Here is a 19956-nt window from a genome sequence, read left to right as displayed (position 1 = left end):
TTACTATATAAAAAAAATAGCACGTGCGCCTGGGGCGTATAAAATATAAGCCCACTAAGCTGGGGGGCAAAACCAGAATAGATCCGAACATTGTTTATAGGTGGTCGGGTCTAACTGCTAAAACTAACAATTGAAACGTGTGTGACTTTATATAGCATTATTGTGTGTTAAAATAGCACGTGCGCCTGGCGGTTTCAAAGCATACCCGGCAGATTGCCGGAAAATAGCCGCCGTTGATTTCAATTAGCATGATTGGGATTGAAAGAATAGAAGATATTGAGAAAAAAAAGATTTTTGTACAAAAACATTATTTAAGTCCGATTTATTCTGATGGCATTTCGTAGTTGAACATAACGTACATCTGTTTCTTAGAGAGAGGCTACAGGGACTACTATCAATACCAATATGCATTAGAGATGGTAACTAAGACTTATAGGAACGACGTTCAAATAGCGGGCATCTAAAATTGGGCTTTATGGGTTCATCCCGTTTCTACTTCTGACTTCAATTTTTTATACTGACTCTATTCATTTTGAATTGCTTTGCTGAGTAACTGATGTTCAAAATCCCTTCTAGCAGAATGAGAGAAGAGAGAAACTAGCCTAGAGAAGTCAAAAAAGCCAAAAGCCTAGAGAAGTCAAAAGATATCACGCAAAATGTTGAACAAGCTGCAAAATGAGGTAAAGCGAAACATTTTTTTATTCGACGAAATAAAAAAAACATAGCAGGACAAGTCCTGGCGTACAATTCAAAGAATTTTCATCGAGTAAACAGAAAACTGGACCTAGAACGGACTATGAATGGATTGGGAAAACCATTTAGAAAAAATCCGATCCAAAAAATCGAACAAACAGTAAAAATCAAAGTGAAATTGCCGCATGTGAACAAAAAACCACTAGCGAGAAAGCGAATTTTTGTTCAAACACCGTTTTCTCACTCAACTTTAAATTTAAAGCGAAACAATTTCACGCCACAAAACCACTCGCTTTTTCGCTCCACTTCCTGTTTCGGCGTGACCAAAATCACTACTCCAATTTGACTTCAGAAATCATGAAAATTGTGAAAAGATCTTAAAACAAAAGAAAAAGACAGCTCCCCAATACAATTCAAATTCTTTGAAATGTAAGAAAAAACATAGCAGGACAAGTCCGGACGTACAATTCAAAGAATTTTCATCGAGTAAACAGAAAACTGGACCTAGAACGGACTATGAATGGATTGGGAAAACCATTTAGAAAAAATCCGATCCAAAAAATCGAACAAACAGTAAAAATCAAAGTGAAATTGCCGCATGTGAACAAAAAACCACTAGCGAGAAAGCGAATTTTTGTTCAAACACCGTTTTCTCACTCAACTTTAAATTTAAAGCGAAACAATTTCACGCCACAAAACCACTCGCTTTTTCGCTCCACTTCCTGTTTCGGCGTGGCCAAAATCACTACTCCAATTTGACTTCAGAAATCATGAAAATTGTGAAAAGATCTTAAAACAAAAGAAAAAGACAGCTCCCCAATACAATTCAAATTCTTTGAAATGTAAGAAAAAACATAGCAGGACAAGTCCGGACGTACAATTCAAAGAATTGTCATTGACTTAACAGAAAACTAGACCTAGAAAGAACTATGAATCGATTGGAAAAACCATTTAGAAAAAAATCCGATCCAAAAAAAACGAAAAAACAGTAAAAATCAAAGTGAAATTGCCGCATGTGAACAAAAAACCACTAGCGAGAAAGCGAAATTTTGTTCAAACACTGTTTTCTCACTCTACTTTAAATTTAGAGCGAAAAAATTTCACGCCGCAAAACCACTCGCTTTTTCGCTCCACTTCCTGTTTCGGCGTGACCAAAATCACTACTCCAATTTGACTTCAGAAATCATGAAAATGTGTGAACAGAACTTTAAAAACATAGGACAAGTCCTGACGTACAATTCAAAAAATTTTCATTGACTAAACAAAAAATTAGACCTGGAATGAACTATGAATGGATTGGGAAAACCATTTAGAAAAAAATCCGATCCAAAAAATCGAAAAAACAGTACAAATCAAAGTGAAATTGCCGCATGTGAACAAAAAATCACTAGCGAAAAAGCGAATTTTTGTTCAAACACCATTTTCTCACTCAACTTTAAATTTAAAGCCAAACAATTTCACGCCACAAAACCACTCGCTTTTTCGTTCCACTTCCTTTTCGGCGTGACCAAAATCACTACTCCAATTTGACTTCAGAAATCATGAAAATTGTGAAAAGATCTTAAAAAAAAAAAGAAAAAGACAGCTCCCCAATACAATTCAAATTCTTTGAAATGTAAGAAAAAACATAGCAGGACAAGTCCAGACGTACAATTCAAAGAATTGTCATTGACTTAACAGAAAACTAGACCTAGAAAGAACTATGAATCGATTGGAAAAACCATTTAGAAAAAAATCCGATCCAAAAAAATCGAAAAAACAGTAAAAATCAAAGTGAAATTGCCGCATGTGAACAAAAAACCACTAGCGAGAAAGCGAAATTTTGTTCAAACACTGTTTTCTCACTCTACTTTAAATTTAGAGCGAAAAAATTTAACGCCGCAAAACCACTCGCTTTTTCACTCCACTTCCTGTTTCGGCGTGACCAAAATCACTACTCCAATTTGACTTCAGAAATCATGAAAATGTGTGAACAGAACTTTAAAAACATAGGACAAGTCCTGACGTACAATTCAAAAAATTTTCATTGACTGAACAAAAAACTAGACCTGGAATGAACTATGAATGGATTGGGAAAACCATTTAGAAAAAAATCCGATCCAAAAAATCGAAAAAACAGTACAAATCAAAGTGAAATTGCCGCATGTGAACAAAAAATCACTAGCGAAAAAGCGAATTTTTGTTCAAACACCATTTTCTCACTCTACTTTGAAAGAAGAGCAAAAAAATTTTACACCGCAAAACTACTCGCATTTTCGCTCCATTTCCTGTTTCGGCGTGACCAAAATCAGTACCTTAATTCGACTTCAGAAATCATGAAAATGTGTGAACAGATCTTTAAAAAAAGACAGCGCCCCAAAACAATTCAAATTCTTTGAATTGTAAAAAATAGGAGCGCTATAATAGCCGGCTGAGAAGATGAGGGCGGCTATTTAAAACTAGCCTAGAGAAGTCAAAAAGATTTCACGCAAACTGCTGAAAAAGCGGCAAAATAGTAAAGCAAAAAAGTTCGACGAAGTAAAGAAAAAAAATAGCAGGACAAATCCTGACGTACAATTCAAAGCATTGTCATTGACTTTACAGAAAACCAGACCTAGAAAGAACTATGAATCGATTGGAAAAACCATTTAGAAAAAAATCCGATCCAAAAAAAATCGAAAAAACAGTAAAAATCAAAGTGAAATTGCCGCATGTGAACAAAAAACCACTAGCGAGAAAGCGAAATTTTGTTCAAACACTGTTTTCTCACTCTACTTTAAATTTAGAGCGAAAAAATTTAACGCCGCAAAACCACTCGCTTTTTTGCTCCACTTCCTGTTTCGGCGTGACCAAAATCACTACTCCAATTTGACTTCAGAAATCATGAAAATGTGTGAACAGAACTTTGAAAACATAGGACAAGTCCTGAAAAAAACTAGACCTGGAATGAACTATGAATGGATTGGGAAAACCATTTAGAAAAAAATCCGATCTAAAAAATCGAAAAAACAGTACAAATCAAAGTGAAATTGCCGCATGTGAACAAAAAATCACTAGCGAAAAAGCGAATTTTTGTTCAAACACCATTTTCTCACTCTACTTTGAAAAAAGAGCGAAAAAATTTCACGCCGCAAAACCACTCGCTTTTTCGCTCCACTTCCTGTTTCGGCGTGACCAAAACCACTACTCCAATTTGACTTCAGAAATCATGAAAATGTGTGAACAGATCTTTAAAAACATAGCAGGACAAGTCCTGACGTACAATTCAAAGAATTGTCATTGACTTTACAGAAAACCAGACCTAGAATGAACTATGAATCGATTGGAAAAACCATTTAGAAAAAAATCCGATCCAAAAAAATCGAAAAAGAGTAAAAATCAAAGTGAAATTGCCGCATGTGAACAAAAAACCACTAGCGAGAAAGCGAAATTTTGTTCAAACACTGTTTTCTCACTCTACTTTAAATTTAGAGCGAAAAAATTTCACGCCGCAAAACCACTCGCTTTTTTGCTCCACTTCCTGTTTCGGCGTGACCAAAATCACTACTCCAATTTGACTTCAGAAATCATGAAAATGTGTGAACAGAACTTTGAAAACATAGGACAAGTCCTGAAAAAAACTAGACCTGGAATGAACTATGAATGGATTGGGAAAACCATTTAGAAAAAAATCCGATCTAAAAAATCGAAAAAACAGTACAAATCAAAGTGAAATTGCCGCATGTGAACAAAAAATCACTAGCGAAAAAGCGAATTTTTGTTCAAACACCATTTTCTCACTCTACTTTGAAAAAAGAGCGAAAAAATTTCACGCCGCAAAACCACTCGCTTTTTCGCTCCACTTCCTGTTTCGGCGTGACCAAAACCACTACTCCAATTTGACTTCAGAAATCATGAAAATGTGTGAACAGATCTTTAAAAACATAGCAGGACAAGTCCTGACGTACAATTCAAAGAATTGTCATTGACTTTACAGAAAACCAGACCTAGAATGAACTATGAATCGATTGGAAAAACCATTTAGAAAAAAATCCGATCCAAAAAAATCGAAAAAGAGTAAAAATCAAAGTGAAATTGCCGCATGTGAACAAAAAACCACTAGCGAGAAAGCGAAATTTTGTTCAAACACTGTTTTCTCACTCTACTTTAAATTTAGAGCGAAAAAATTTCACGCCGCAAAACCACTCGCTTTTTCGCTCCACTTCCTCTTTCGGCGTGACCAAAACCACTACTCCAATTTGACTTCAGAAATCATGAAAATGTGTGAACAGATCTTTAAAAACATAGCAGGACAAGTCCTGACGTACAATTCAAAGAATTGTCATTGACTTTACAGAAAACCAGACCTAGAATGAACTATGAATCGATTGGAAAAACCATTTAGAAAAAAATCCGATCCAAAAAAAATCGAAAAAACAGTAAAAATCAAAAGTGAAATTGCCGCATGTGAACAAAAAACCACTAGCGAGAAAGCGAAATTTTGTTCAAACACTGTTTTCTCACTCTACTTTAAATTTAGAGCGAAACAATTTCACGCCGCAAAACCACTCGCTTTTTCGCTCCACTTCCTGTTTCGGCGTGACCAAAATCACTACTCCAATTTGACTTCAGAAATCATGAAAATGTGTGAACAGATCTTTAAAAACATAGGACAAGTCCTGACGTACAATTCAAAGAATTGTCATTGACTTTACAGAAAACCAGACCTAGAACGAACTATGAATCGATTGGAAAAACCATTTAGAAAAAAATCCGATCAAAAAAATCGAAAAAACAGTAAAAATCAAAGTGAAATGGCCGCATGTGAACAAAAAACCACTAGCGAGAAAGCGAAATTTTGTTCAAACACTGTTTTCTCACTCTACTTTAAATTTAGAGCGAAAAAATTTAACGCCGCAAAACCACTCGCTTTTTCGCTCCACTTCCTGTTTCGGCGTGACCAAAATCACTACTCCAATTTGACTTCAGAAATCATGAAAATGTGTGAACAGATCTTTAAAAACATAGGACAAGTCCTGACGTACAATTCAAAAAATTTTTATTGACTTAACAAAAACTAGACCTGGAATGAACTATGAATGGATTGGGAAAACCATTTGGAAAAAAATCCGATCCAAAAAATCGAAAAAAATCAAAGTGAAATTGCCGCATGTGAACAAAAAACCACTAGCGAGAAAGCGAATTTTTGTTCAAACACCGTTTTCTCGCTCTACTTTAAAATTAGAGCAAAAAAAATTCACGCCGCAAAACCACTCGCTTTTTCGCTCCACTTCCTGTTTCGGCGTGACCAAAATCACTACTCCAATTTGACTTCAGAAATCATGAAAATGTGTGAACAGATCTTTAAAAACATAGGACAAGTCCTGACGTACAATTCAAAGAATTGTCATTGACTTTACAGAAAACCAGACCTAGAACGAACTATGAATCGATTGGAAAAACCAGTTAGAAAAAAATCCGATCCAAAAAAAATCGAAAAAACAGTAAAAATCAAAGTGAAATTGCCGCATGTGAACAAAAAACCACTAGCGAGAAAGCGAAATTTTGTTCAAACACTGTTTTCTCACTCTACTTTAAATTTAGAGCGAAAAAATTTGACGCCGCAAAACCACTCGCTTTTTCGCTCCACTTCCTGTTTCGGCGTGACCAAAATCACTACTCCAATTTGACTTCAGAAATCATGAAAATGTGTGAACAGATCTTTAAAAACATAGGACAAGTCCTGACGTACAATTCAAAAAATTTTTATTGACTTAACAAAAACTAGACCTGGAATGAACTATGAATGGATTGGGAAAACCATTTAGAAAAAAATCCGATCCAAAAAAAATCGAAAAAACAGTAAAAATCAAAGTGAAATTGCCGCATGTGAACAAAAAACCACTAGCGAGAAAGCGAAATTTTGTTCAAACACTGTTTTCTCACTCTACTTTAAATTTAGAGCGAAAAAATTTAACGCCGCAAAACCACTCGCTTTTTCGCTCCACTTCCTGTTTCGGCGTGACCAAAATCACTACTCCAATTTGACTTCAGAAATCATGAAAATGTGTGAACAGATCTTTAAAAACATAGGACAAGTCCTGACGTACAATTCAAAAAATTTTCATTGACTAAACAAAAAACTAGACCTGGAATGAACTATGAATGGATTGAGAAAACCATTTAGAAAAAAATCCGATCCAAAAAATCGAAAAAAATAGTAAAAATCAAAGTGAAATTGCCGCATGTGAACAAAAAACCACTAGCGAGAAAGCGAATTTTTGTTCAAACACCGTTTTCTCGCTCTACTTCCAAATTAGAGCGAAAAAAATTCACGCCGCAAAACCACTCGCTTTTTCGCTCCACTTCCTGTTTCGGCGTGACCAAAATCACCACTCCTATTTGACTTCAAAAATCATGAAAATGTGTGAACAGATCTCAAAAAAAACATAGCCGGAAGAATTCCGGAAGCGACTCGAATAAACCATAAACTCATTACCCCCCCCGGTCTGATCTAAAAATTGGTGAAAACCACTGTCACCAAGAGAAACAAAATGCCGCAAAAATATTTATTATTGAAAACGTTTGGTAAGGATAAGTGCAAAATAATTAGGATAGTCAAAACAATGATGGTCTCAAAAAAATTGACAGGGCTATCAACTGCCCTCAAATAATTCATGATTCTAATCTCAAAAAGATCGCTAAAGCAAACAAAAAATTTTAATTTAAAAATTTTTCAAAAAATGCTCAAAGTTAAGAATCAGAAAACTACTACAGTTAGATTTCTCATCACTGCAATTAAGACAAAAACAACAAATACTTTTTTCTTCTTGTATATATGCAAGACAACATGATTTCAAACTAATTCAAAAATTAAAATAATCATAAAAAAGCAACCGAGTAATATTTAAAGGCAAAAAATGTTTAAGAACAATACCAAGGTCGGAAAAAATACAATAAAAAGTAATAAGTAGCAATTCTGGAAAATGCTTTCTAGTACACTCTTAGTACTGCCTTATGTTGAATGAAATCAATTGCAACCCAAAGAAATGACGAAAATCTAAGAAAAAGCCGAAATCATTCAATTTGTTAACAACTGAAAAAATCAATAAAACCAATATAAATGTAGGTGCCAGGACAGAGCTAGAAATTTTAAAAACAAGAAAAACTAACACCATTTCATTTTTCAGCATTCGAGACATAGAAAATACAACGATACATCCGAAACAAAAATCTATCCTCCTGAACAGATCAAAGAAAAAGAAAAAGCAGAAATCAAACATACGAAACATTGAAACATTTTGCAAAAAAAAGTTCAAAAAATTTTTAGGACTGCATTTATAAAAAAAAATTTAACTAATTTTCAAAAATTTAACGCTAAAAAATTATTGACGTTTTTATTGAAACGAAATTAAAGACCCTCATTTTGCACAAAAAGAATATTTCTCGTAATTAAAACCAAAATACAGACAAAAAACTGAGAAAAATAGGAAAAAAGATACCAAAATCGGATTAGCATATGTACAATTTGATAAAACAAAATTACATCGAGGTAAAAAGAGGCACCGAGTATATGAATTGTCAACGGGAAGTTGTCATTTTGACTGATTTTTGACAAACAGACGGCTAAAAGATCCAAAAATGAAGAAAATAATAGGAAAAAGGCCAAAAATTAATTACAAAATCAAGAAACTTATGCCAATTTTGAACTTGAAACGCGTTTTCAGGCTCTGCAAAACACTGTGCTTTTAATTTCCAAGGTTTACATTTCAATATAGCATCGAATAAAAATCATTTCTACAAAAAACCAAATTACAAGCAAAAAAATGGGCCACTTAGACGAAAAAACGGCTAAAAACGGTCATCTATATGTGCCATTCAGTCAAAAACTACTTTTCAATGTCAAAAAGTCATTCACTAAACGCAGCGCATGATCAAAAAACTTCTCTCGCTCAGAAAAAATTAGTTCACACTGCAATTTTACTCGCTTTCGCTTTTAGGTCAAAACAGCGTCTGAACGAATAGTACTTCCGGTAAAAAAAAACCTTAAGAAAACCAATACTCCTCTTCGAGTCGTAAAAAGACAGCGCCCCAATACAATTCAAATTATTCGAATTGTAGAAATAGGAGCGCTATAATAGCCGGCTGAGAAGATGAGGGCGGCTATTAATAATATAAAACGACTACTAATCTTTGCATTAACTGTTTCTCGACTATCCTCCAAGGTATTAGGGTTTGTAATCAATAGCGTAAATCGCGTCTCAAAATTCCCTTTAATTAAACTCACCCTTTGTTTCTTGCAATATCCGACATAGATCATCCCGATTAAGGCAATACCGATGAGCGAGTAGGTCATGAATCCAGTGGGCTTGGCCTCGTCTTCTTGTATGTTGAAGTAGGCCAAATCTAGAACAAACAACTAAATGAAGTGCCGACTTTATTATGTCCGTTAAATGAGTTCTTAACGGAATGCTTAGAATTTCATTGTACATAAAACACTCATACATTGCGCATAAAAACTTTTGAACAAAAATAACTTCTTAAATTACGTATTCGCAACGTCAGTCAACTAGAAGATACAATATGATAACCTAAACTTTTCTAAATGCTGAACATTGTACACAAGGCAAAAACTGACCAAAATTATACAAAAACAGCGAAGCCAGCAAAAAAATACAAAATTGTGGTTCCATTTCTTTAAAATCATAAAGCAGAATCTGAAGCCTAAGCCCATTGCACTCTCGGAAAAAAATACAAATAAAGCCTCATTTCGAATTCAGGGCTAACTTTCTCTTCGACAATGTTTTCTGCCTCCACTGGTTGAAAAAATTGAACATCTGGTACTTATGTTTCCAAAAGTAAAAGCAGATTGATAAAACTCTTAAATAACGTTTTTAAACACATCGATTGATAGCCAGAATTTTATGATTTGACCTCAAGTCTCAAGAAAATTTTGTTCATTCAGTTTGTGGAATTGGTCCCAATAAGTTCTTTATATCGAATCTACACGCAATGTCACAATCATAAACAAATGTAACGGCGCAAAACTTTTCAATGGATTATCAACAATCTAATTGATTACAGTTTTCAAAGAAGCAAAACAATTTTTCTGCACTTAAGTAAAAATTTGTTTTATCAGCCTGCCATGCCAGATTTTTACATTTTAATCTGCTGTATAAGTATATCAGAAACTACTGGCGAAGCGAGAATTTGGCGTTGGTATTGGAAAGCTTAAGCTTAGGGGGCTTATAATCCCTCGTGAGATTAGGTAGGCGCAAGAAAGGTGCAGGAGGTAACCAATCAAAACAATAACCGTCAAAAAAAACAATAACCGCAAAATCAATATTAAAAAATCGCATTAAAAGACCAGCAGAACAAATTTAATTGCTACAAAATTTGTTTGAGAACAATTCAAAACGAAACAAGCAGCCAAAATTACAAAAAAGGTCCCGGGGTCAGAACTACAAAAAAATGTCTAGTTGTATGCATTTGGAGTGTTTAGAAAATAAAACCACACCTAATAGCTAATATCTAAAAAAGAATAGAGCTGTAAAGCAATGAAAAATAACCGACTAATGTTGGTGCAGCTGATCTCAAATAACTGGCGAGCGGTTGTTTGTCAGTAGCTATCAGCAGCTTAGGGAGGCTAACGAAAAACTGATATTAGCTGAGAGGGCGTGCGTCTGGAGCCCTGGGTTTGAGCGCTTTGTGTGTGTGTGTGTGTGTGTGTGTGTGTGTGTGTGTGTGTGTGTGTGTGTGTGTGGGACAGAGTGGTTGGGGGATTAAGCGTGTAATGGTTACGGGTGAAATGAGGTGGAGAATGGTGTTCGAGTGTGAGGGTGGCTGAACGAGTGTAGGGGGGTCATCAAACTATTCAGAACTATACTTCACTATTCAGACTAGTAAGGTAAAATATGCGCAGTGATCTTCACTAATCTGTTTTTTTACAGACAGTTTGGTTAAAGAGGTTAGCGATATTTTAGCAAGGATTTGAAGGATAAAAGAAAATATGATGCCGGAAATATTATTGAAGATCGATTTTTGGTCGATAATGACGAACTAGAAATTCAATTTTAATTGCCAATCTATCCGAAATTCTGGTACTCTCTAGAGAATGGCAAACAATTTTTCTAAAAACCTAAAAACTGGAAGACTTTCAGCAGAAGATTCAAAAATTGAACAGTGTTTGCAAGATTTAACCTGAGACCAAATGAAAAACAACTGAAAGACACAATCAATGATTCCTCAAACTGCAACAGATTTGAAATCTAACTTCAAATTTAAAACATACTCTGCAGATTGCTGGAAAAGATCCGCCATTGATTCCCAGAGTACACTGATTGGAATTAAAAGAACAGAGAAAATTAATAAAATGATTGATACAAAGAACTTTTTAAAATTCAAATTCTTTTCATGCCATTTCGTAGTTGGACACAATTTCTTAATGAGAGGATACAGGGGATAGTATTAATACCAAAAACCATTAAAGATGGCAACAAAGACTCTCGTTGTGGCTGCTCAAGAATCTCAGCGGAACCCAACCTTCACAGCCTGGTCTTTAAATTGTGAATCAGTGTGATTTGATTTTAAAAAAACAAGCAAGAAAATCCATATTTTATTAAATAAATCACACAAGATACTTTACCGGTGCACAAGAAGCAAGCAATTTCAGTTTTGCATGCCCAGTCAAGATTCGAACACACAAACAAGAGTCTCATAACATCAAGAACTTATGCCGAAAAATACTCGGATAATCATACCGGCAACGACAAAAATTGCACTAAAGACTGGCAGGACCTCAAAAACAACAAATTTTGTTTCAGCAACCAATTGCAATAAATAGTGCTGTCATATAGATGTGAAAGATTCCATTAATCTCCTTGTATCATAAAAACAACAATGCCTCGTTCCATTTTTATTTTCCATAGTTGAAAGGAACTTACATAAAAACAGGCCAGAGCTAATGAGACTAAATCAGCATAGCAGAGCATAAAAATCTCTCAGTATAAAGATATCTTCGAATCTCTGCACAAAACAAAATTAACTAACTTTTGACTGGCTCTGCTTTCTTGACCCCGCTGCCTGCGTGTTTCTCTTCAACAACTGCCACCGATTGTTCTTTCTCTTTCTCTTTTTCTTCGTAATCCTCTTCTTTGTAATCGCCGTCGTAATCTTCTTCTTTTTCGTCTCCTGGGAGTCCTTCGATTCCCACTGCTCCTGCATGCGCGGTTCCATCCTCGACTTTTTCGTCAGCGTTTTCAGTAATTTCAGGCAAAAGTGATTTACCTTCCTGGGCCACTTTAGCCGCCGAGTCTCCAACGGAAATATCAGTGTTCAATTTCTGTCCATCATGCGCCTCCTCGGGACTCTGTCCAGCAGGTTGCCCCTGACTCGCTTCATGAGCAGGTTCAGCAGCACCCACATTTTCAGTCCCTTGCTGTGCAGTTTCAGCATTTGTAGCTGCAAGACCTGCACCTTTTTGGGTCTTCCCTGCGCTTTCAATGGTTACATTAGGTTTGTTAGCAAATAGTGCTTTTTGGATATTTTTATCAGCAGCTGAATTATTGGCTTTCACAGGAACCAAAACTTGGCCGTCGTCAGCCTTAGCTTGATCAGGTTGCGTCAAAACAAGTCCTGATTGCTCTGCTTGTGGCGCAACTTGAACCGTTTGCTCTGATTTTTGTGCATTTTGGCCAGTTTGTGGAGCTTGAGTGGTTTGTTTCAACTCCGATGTGACTTGACCTGCTTGCTCTGATTGCAGCGCGACTTGACCAGTTTTTTGTGGTATTGGTTTAACCATTTGCTCAGGTTGTGATGCGGCTGGGCCAGCTTGTTCTGACTGCAGTTTAGCTTGTCCAGTATGATTGGAATCTGGAGCAACTTGACCAGTTCCGGGTTCAACCTGACCACCTTGCAGCGGCATCACTTCTTTTCCAGTTTGCTCTGGTTGCGGCACAACTTGACCAATTTGCTGTGGTAGCACTTCTTTAGCAGTTATCGCTGGTTGCGGTACAACTTGGTCAGTTTGCTCTACTTGTGTTGCAACTTGGGCAGTTCCCTCTGACTGTGGTTCCACTTCGTCAGTTTGCTGCGGTAACCCTTCTTTACCAGTTTCCCCAGGCTGTGGTGCACTTTGACCAGTTTGCACTGCTTGAGGTAAAACTTGGCCAGCTTGCTGTGGTAGCTCTTCTTTGCCAGTTTCCTCTGGCTGTGGTGCAATTTGACCAGTTTGCACTGCTTGTGGTACAACTTGGCCAGCTTGCTGTGGTAGCCCTTCTTTGCCAGTTTCCTCTGGCTGTGGTGCAATTTGACCAGTTTGCACTGCTTGTGGTACAACTTGGCCAGCTTGCTGTGGTAGCCCTTTTTTACCAGTTTCCTCTGGCTGTGGTGCAATTTGACCAGTTTGCACTCCTTGTGGTACAATTTGGCCAGTTCGCTGAAGCAGACCTTCTTTACCAGTTTCCTCTGGTTGTGGTGCAATTTGATCAGTTTGTACTGTTTGTGGTACAACTTGGCCAGCTTGCTGTGGTAGCCCTTCTTTGCCAGTTTCCTCTGGCTGTGGTGCAATTTGACCAGTTTGCACTGCTTGTGGTACAACTTGGCCAGCTTGCTGCGATAGCCCTTCTTTACCAGTTTCCTCTGGCTGTGGTGCAATTTGACCAGTTTGCACTGCTTGTGGTACAACTTGGCCAGCTTGCTGTGGTAGCCCTTCTTTGCCACTTTCCTCTGGCTGTGGTGCAATTTGACCAGTTTGCACTGCTTGTGGTACAACTTGGCCAGCTTGTTGCGGTAGCCCTTCTTTACCAGTTTGCTCTGGTTGTGGTGCAATTTGATCAGTTTGCACTGCTTGTGGTACAACTTGGCCAGCTTTCTGCGGTAGCCCTTCTTTACCAGTTTCCTCTGGCTGTGGTGCACTTTGACCAGTTTGCACTGCTTGAGGTACAACTTGGCCAGCTTGCTGCGGTAGCCCTTCTTTGCCAGTTTCCTCTGGCTGTGGTGCAATTTGACCAGTTTGCACTGCTTGAGGTACAACTTGGCCAGCTTGCTGCGGCAGCCCTTCTTTGCCAGTTTCCTCTGGCTGTGGTGCAATTTGACCAGTTTGCACTGCTTGTGGTGCAATGTCACCCGTTTGCTGTACTTGTGGTGGAACTTGGCCAGTTCGCTTTGGTTGTGGTAGTGCAACTTGATCACTTTGACTTGGTTGCCGTTTTTCTGTGTTAATTAGAGGTGCTGTACCTTGACTGTTGTCAACATTTTTTTCCTGTTTTGCCAGGTTATTAGCTGGGGCACCAGGGGTTTCTGGACCCGCACCTTGGATGGGTACATTTGCTGCCATGCCTTGAGAAAGGGGCCGCTCTAGTACAGCTGCTCCTTGATTTTGGTCAAAAGCATCGGTTAGTTGCTGATCAATTCCAGATTTTTGCACTTCTGTCTCTTTAGGTGCCTCGAATTTTAGAACTCCCTCTACTTGCGTTTCTGCATTCATTGGGTTATCGTTTCTTCCAACTACCTCTGGATCATTTTGTTTCACTGCGCTCAGTTCAGGCTCTGTTGCGCCTTCCTTTTGCGCTTCTTCTGGAACATTCGCCAGTAATTCTGGAGAAGGAACGTTTACCTCCCGAGATGGAGGAGCATTAGCAATTTGAGCTGCTTCCTGTGGAACTTGCCTGCCAGTGGCAATTTCTTTCTCACCTTGATTCTCACCCTCCGTACCTAAAATAAACTGTATTTTATAAGTTTCCATCCTTCATAGCTTTAAAACATCCTTCGATCGGTGACAAGTACTTATTGCTTTTTCAGTATCTGCACGCGTGTTGATGAGAAAAATAGGATAATTTATACTGTTAAATTAAAAAATTTTATTATAGTAACTGTTCAATAATTATTAGGGTATTTTATTGTTCTTGATTACTTTCTAGGAATAAAGTCTTGCTACACCATTTCCTTCGTTTTCAAGAGATCGCTAAATTTGATCCAAAACTCAATATTACAAGCTTTGCAGATCAGGTTTGAACAACAAAACGAACTAAAGCCTACTTTTCAGCAAAACCATGGTATTCCTATTAAAATTAGCGCGCCTATTGAACGAAACAAAGTCCGGATCTTTTCCGTTTGTGCCCCCTCCCCCCCCCCCCCCCCCAGTACGTTATGCTCCCCCAAGTTACAGAGCACGTGTCATTACATAGTAAATCATTATGTAAAAATATTGCACGTGCATCTGGGGGTTGCAAATAATATGCACCCACTAAGCTGGGGGGGGGGGCACAAACGGAAAAGATCCCAAAGTCCATTTATCAAGCAGTAACCCGATCTGTTTCGGCCCCGTGTTTTTTTGTTAACCCCCCCCCCCCCCCCCCGCATACAAATTGTGTTGTTGTATAGCGCGTCACAAAAAATAGAACTGGCGCCTGGACGATGCTTGTAAGCTGGGGGACGAAAGATCCAAAAAAATTTTTGGTCATTCCCCACCTTAATGGTCAGATAACCTATACCACCCCCCCCCCCCCCCCCCCATTAAGGTAAACAAAAGCGACAACCGTCGGTGAATTGCTCTGAAACGACTGGCGAGCGGTGGGCTTCGGTAGTAGCCAGCTGGGGCTTAGAGATGCATCAGATGGGTGTATGTGGGTCAAGCGAGGGGGGCGGGGAAAAGTGCTGGGGGTAGGGTTGTGAGAGAGCTGGACAGAGGGGGGGGGTAAAAATCCCCGGGTTGGGGGATGACAGAGGGAGTCAAACTTTTCAGGCTGAGAACATCCTTTGACGAATATTAACACCTTTAACTCCTCAAGAGTTTCGGTGAATCGCATACTTATAGACTAGTAAGTCGTAAGGCTCTAGGAGAACTGCTCGGGCTGCTTAATGGCCTCCGAGCGCTACCTGTTTATCCCGTTTTTGAGGACGATAAGTCAAATGGGTCAGACGTAAAATCGGTCAGGCGAAGAGCCGCCGCATAAAAGACCATAGGAGTAATACGATTGCTACAAACTTCGTTTGAGAGCAATTAAACACACCATAATGGGGGTTATAGATTTGTGGGGGGGGGGGGGGGGGATATAACGGGAAAGCCCAAAAGTTTAACAAGTTCTATATGACAATAGCGTAGATTATGTTTGTTTGTTTTGAGGATTTTCAGTTATGAGTGAGGGGACTATTTCCCTAGAGTCACACATTAAAATTTTAAAACTAACTTTGTTTATCGAGGGGAGCAGTAAATATCTGAACAAAGAGCAAGGTGTAGATAAGCACAAAAGAAAACCGTCCTGCCATCTTTCTGAAATAACATCTCAAATATTTGCATAATGGAGAATACATGCAAAGTAGTTATGCAGAAAACTATACAACTAGATTTCAACTATAGAAACGAGAGGTCCGTCCTGAAATCCAACTTTGTAAATCGAGGCCAGCACGGCAAATGTCATCAAACTATAAGATAATTGCCAGTAAGTCTTGTCGAAGAAAAGAATAATTTGATTATTTGATTGTGGGTTGCCGTGGTGGCCCACTGACAAAATTCTGACATCAGATGCTACTACTTGCAGCCAGTTCATTGCGCCGTGCAATTTTCCCGAATATCACTAGAAGACGGAATTTAGAACAAATTGTCATTCCCATCAGATTCGACATCTACACAATCCCTGGTCTCAGTTTCAACTTCTGACAACCCAACCCAGACAAGCTTGCTCAAAATTTGTTGACCGAGAAGTTCAAAGGCAAGACAGACGTGATATTGTGGCCGGACTTAGTCAACAATTCTGTTGCTAAGCACCCAGCCAACGCTTCATCCCTGTCTCCCCAAGAGTTGCTCGACTTATTGACCCAGTTCAAAGTTCGTATCAAAGCAGTTGTATACATTCCACCTGAATCGACCCCTGACATCCTGAAAGAACTCAAATCCACCGGCCTCCTCGTTATCGACGTGATCAAGGATATCCTCTCTCACAGGAAGCGCACTGACGACGACTACGTGAGAAACCTCAGGGAGCTGCATATCCTCGATCGAGAACTGGAACTCAGCATTCTTCACACGATCACGCGAAGTCAGTACTGTCTGGACGGGATCCCGAACAAAAGAATAGATTGAACCCTAGAACAAAATGCACACTCAATAACAAAAAGCCACAATCTTCGACCTCAGCTTCAGCTGAGGACAACTGAGTGAGTTTCTCTCTTGTAACGCCTTTAGGTAGGAATCACAAGACCCTTTTATACTTTTTCTGTATCTATTTTCCCTCTTCTATCAATTGACGTCCTCCTCTAAGTTATTTTTATCTTACTTCTGAGAGAATTCCCTGTGATACCTTTCAAAAGGAATCACAAATCTCCTGTTATCATCTCTTGTTATTCGCTCTTGTAATACCTTTATGTAGGAATAACATTTCATTCGCTCCTGTGATACCATTAGGTAGGAACGTTAGTTCAATCGCTGCTGTGATGCTTTTAATTAGGACTTGCAGCTTATTCGCCCCTGCGATTCCTTTAAGTAGGAATCGCAGTTCATTCGCTCCAGTGATACCTTTGAAAAAGAATTGCAGCTTATTCACTCTTGTGATACCTTTAAAAAAGGATCGCAGCTTACCGTCCCCTCTGATACCTTTAAGTAGGAATTGCAGTCTTTTCATTTATTTGTTTGTTTGTTTCTTCGATTATTTGCTCCGGTATTACCTTTTCGTAGGAACCGCAGTTTATCCCCTAGACTCGGCCCAAAGCTCGTAATACCTTTCGGTAGGTATCAGCAGCATCCCAAAATAAGGTCAGAAAAGGGGAGACTCCCATCTACTCCCGACTACTAACCGACGATTAAAGAACTGCTTTCTGCAGATGACGATGAACTGAAAACCTTTATAAGCCGTCAAAAGAAAACATCTCTCGTGCCTATTGAGAGAAACACTGTCGCATTTGGGAAGCGTCGTGAGTCAGAAAGAAACCCGAACAAGAGGCAGCTAGATACGATCTCCGAGAGGATGAATGACGTAAATATCAGTTGCAAAGACCTGTCGTTCCAGTAAAGAACTAGGCCGTCCTCTACACGTTGTCTGAAGTCAAGGAAAGACTTAACCAGACCCTGATAGACGATGATGATGAATGGCAAACACCTTTCCGCGAATTCAAAGCCGAAACAGCTAAGTCGAGAAAGGTCACATCGCTCATGCAAACGCACGACAACAAGTCAAAGGAAGAGAAACTATCCGCAGAAGCCGAGCTCGTTCAGTACCATCTAAGGATCGACGGCATTCCAGAAACAACCAAAGATGGACCTAATAACCCTGTGATCAAACAAGAATCCGATAACGTCAAAGCTGTACTGGAAATTCTGGAAGAACCCCCAGAAATTGAGAATATTTGACAACTTGGAAAGCACGACCCGAACCACGAACAATGTTGGTTACCCTCAAATGTTGGGATGTGCAAAAAACCCTCGCGAAGTCCAAAACCATAAGGAGCTTTGACGGCTGTTTCTTGCCCCAAGCCTGAATGCAAAAGATCAGGATCTCGAGAGACGCATCCTCATAAAACGATAAAAAATTTTTGACGGAGCCTGAGTACGCAAACAAACCGAGCAGAATCAAGAGAATCAATCTAAAACTGATTGTTGACGGAGTCAAAGTGTAGGTCCTGAGCTCTGAAGAGACTCCCGAAGTCTGACTAGAGAACAAAACCAGTCGAATTCTTAGTCACAAGCTGAGAAGTCTCATGAACACCCAAAAAAGAGTGTACCTTGCAAATTTTATTTCAATGAACACATTTGACAGTCTTTGTTTATGCGAAACCTGGCTTGACAGTAGTTCTAAAAACGGGGAACTTTTCTTACCTGATTATCTTTTCGTTAGATGTGAAAAAGATCTTGGACAACATGGAGGAGTCCTTCTTTGAATTCGCTTTTAAATTTACTTCGAAGAAATTACATTCCCTGAGAACACGAATGTCAGCAATTGCTGTTTCGCTGCGGTTCACATCACCTGTGGAGCCTCTTTTATTATTCTTTGTGTCTGTAATCCTCCACGCTACTCAAATTACATCTGGTCCTCCGCTCTGTTTTGTTATTTTCTTAGCACACATTCTCCTATGCTTCCCATGGTTCCCATTATCCTTGCTGGGGACGTTAAATTACCAACAATCAACTAGAACGAAATGTCTAGCATCAACGCTTAGAAGAAAGAGTGTGTTGACATCTTTCTAGATTTCAATTTCACTCAACTAAACACGACAAACGATCGCATTTTTGATCTATGCTTCTCGAATAGCCCACACTTAATCGTATCAGTCAGCACATATCCCTCACCAATCTTGGATGACTACGCAATGTCAGATCATGAACTGCTCTTCATCCACACCATGATGCCCAACGGCTCACACAGAAGGACTTATCGATCCCTCTTTAACTTCAAGAAGATTGACAAAGAGGGTATCCCAAAAACACTGACCGAAGATCCATTCATTCCATACTGTTGGAAAAACCTGCGCTGAGGGTTCAACAAGGGCACGATTGGTTAGAAACAAAGCTGGAAATCTTTTTCCCTAGAAAAAACTGCACATCGATCATCACTGCCTCACTGGAATACTCCAACTACTTCCAACGTCATCAGGAGGCTCAAAACCGCGGAAACCCGAGCTGAAAAAGGCGCCATAGCTGAAGAGCAGAAATACAAACTTGCGCAACTGAAAGCTGAAGTCTGAGGATAATCAAGCTGGATATCAAGACAATCTTTTTGCTAGATTTTCAAAAGAAAAAATATTGAAACGTCTGAAGCGAGTCAAAGGGGAACCTATTCTACCGCTTGTGCTGAAATTAGCAGACAAGAAAGCCACAACAGTGCTAGAAAAGGCCAACATGTTCAATGAGTACTTCATCTTAGTGTACAATCCAAGAGGCACTGGCGAAACTGAGAATCTCCAACTTTTACTATTGTGTGACTTTGACACAAGTCCTGAGAAAGTATGCGTAATACTAAGGGAGCTTGATATCACTAAGGCAACATGTCATGACGGTATTCCTCCATGTTTCCAGCGAGGTTGCGCGGACGGGTTAGCCATGTCGCTGTTCTTCATCTTCAGAAAAGCAAAAGAGTCCGGCAAATTCCCTTCCGGCTGAAAAACCTCTTGCTTTAGGCCACTGCACAAGGAAGGAGCCAAAAACAAGGTCGCTAGCTACCATCCAGTTGCTTTGCTATCTTATATCAGCAACGTTTTCGAGAAAAGCACTCACAAAATACTACTCGAAATCGTTGATCCCTACATCTTTTTCGTGGAGGCAGATCGTCCGTTCTCCAGCTTTTGGTCTCTTTGAACAAATTTGCGGAGATCTTG

At 38.9% G+C, this 19956-nt stretch overlaps 2 protein-coding genes across 3 annotated transcripts in view; one reads left to right on the top strand and one right to left on the bottom strand.

Moving 5' to 3' along the window:
- LOC142338233 (uncharacterized) overlaps nucleotides 1–19956 on the bottom strand; it is a 232055-nt gene that overhangs the window by 11491 nt on the left and 200608 nt on the right. The window contains exons 2-4 of the mRNA XM_075387898.1: nucleotides 15840–15924; nucleotides 11701–14364; nucleotides 8939–9057 (exon numbers count right to left, since the gene is read on the bottom strand). Of these exons, the coding sequence (XP_075244013.1) occupies nucleotides 8939–9057; nucleotides 11701–14364; nucleotides 15840–15918 (2862 nt within the window). The 5' untranslated portion in view covers nucleotides 15919–15924. The remainder of the gene's footprint in view (nucleotides 1–8938; nucleotides 9058–11700; nucleotides 14365–15839; nucleotides 15925–19956) is intronic.
- The window catches only part of LOC142348446 (uncharacterized), a 118004-nt gene continuing 114000 nt past the window's right edge, over nucleotides 15953–19956 (top strand). For both annotated transcript variants that reach the window (XM_075399836.1, XM_075399818.1), the window contains exon 1: nucleotides 15953–16806. The gene's annotated coding sequence lies outside the window, so the exon portion shown is untranslated. The remainder of the gene's footprint in view (nucleotides 16807–19956) is intronic.

This window comes from Convolutriloba macropyga, chromosome 1 (assembly GCF_964194025.1).
Source record: "Convolutriloba macropyga chromosome 1, txConMacr16.3, whole genome shotgun sequence".
NCBI classification, from domain to species: Eukaryota; Metazoa; Xenacoelomorpha; order Acoela; family Convolutidae; genus Convolutriloba; species Convolutriloba macropyga.
The sequence above is the reverse complement of the archived record's forward strand: the minus strand, read 5'-3'. Positions and strand labels throughout refer to the sequence as shown.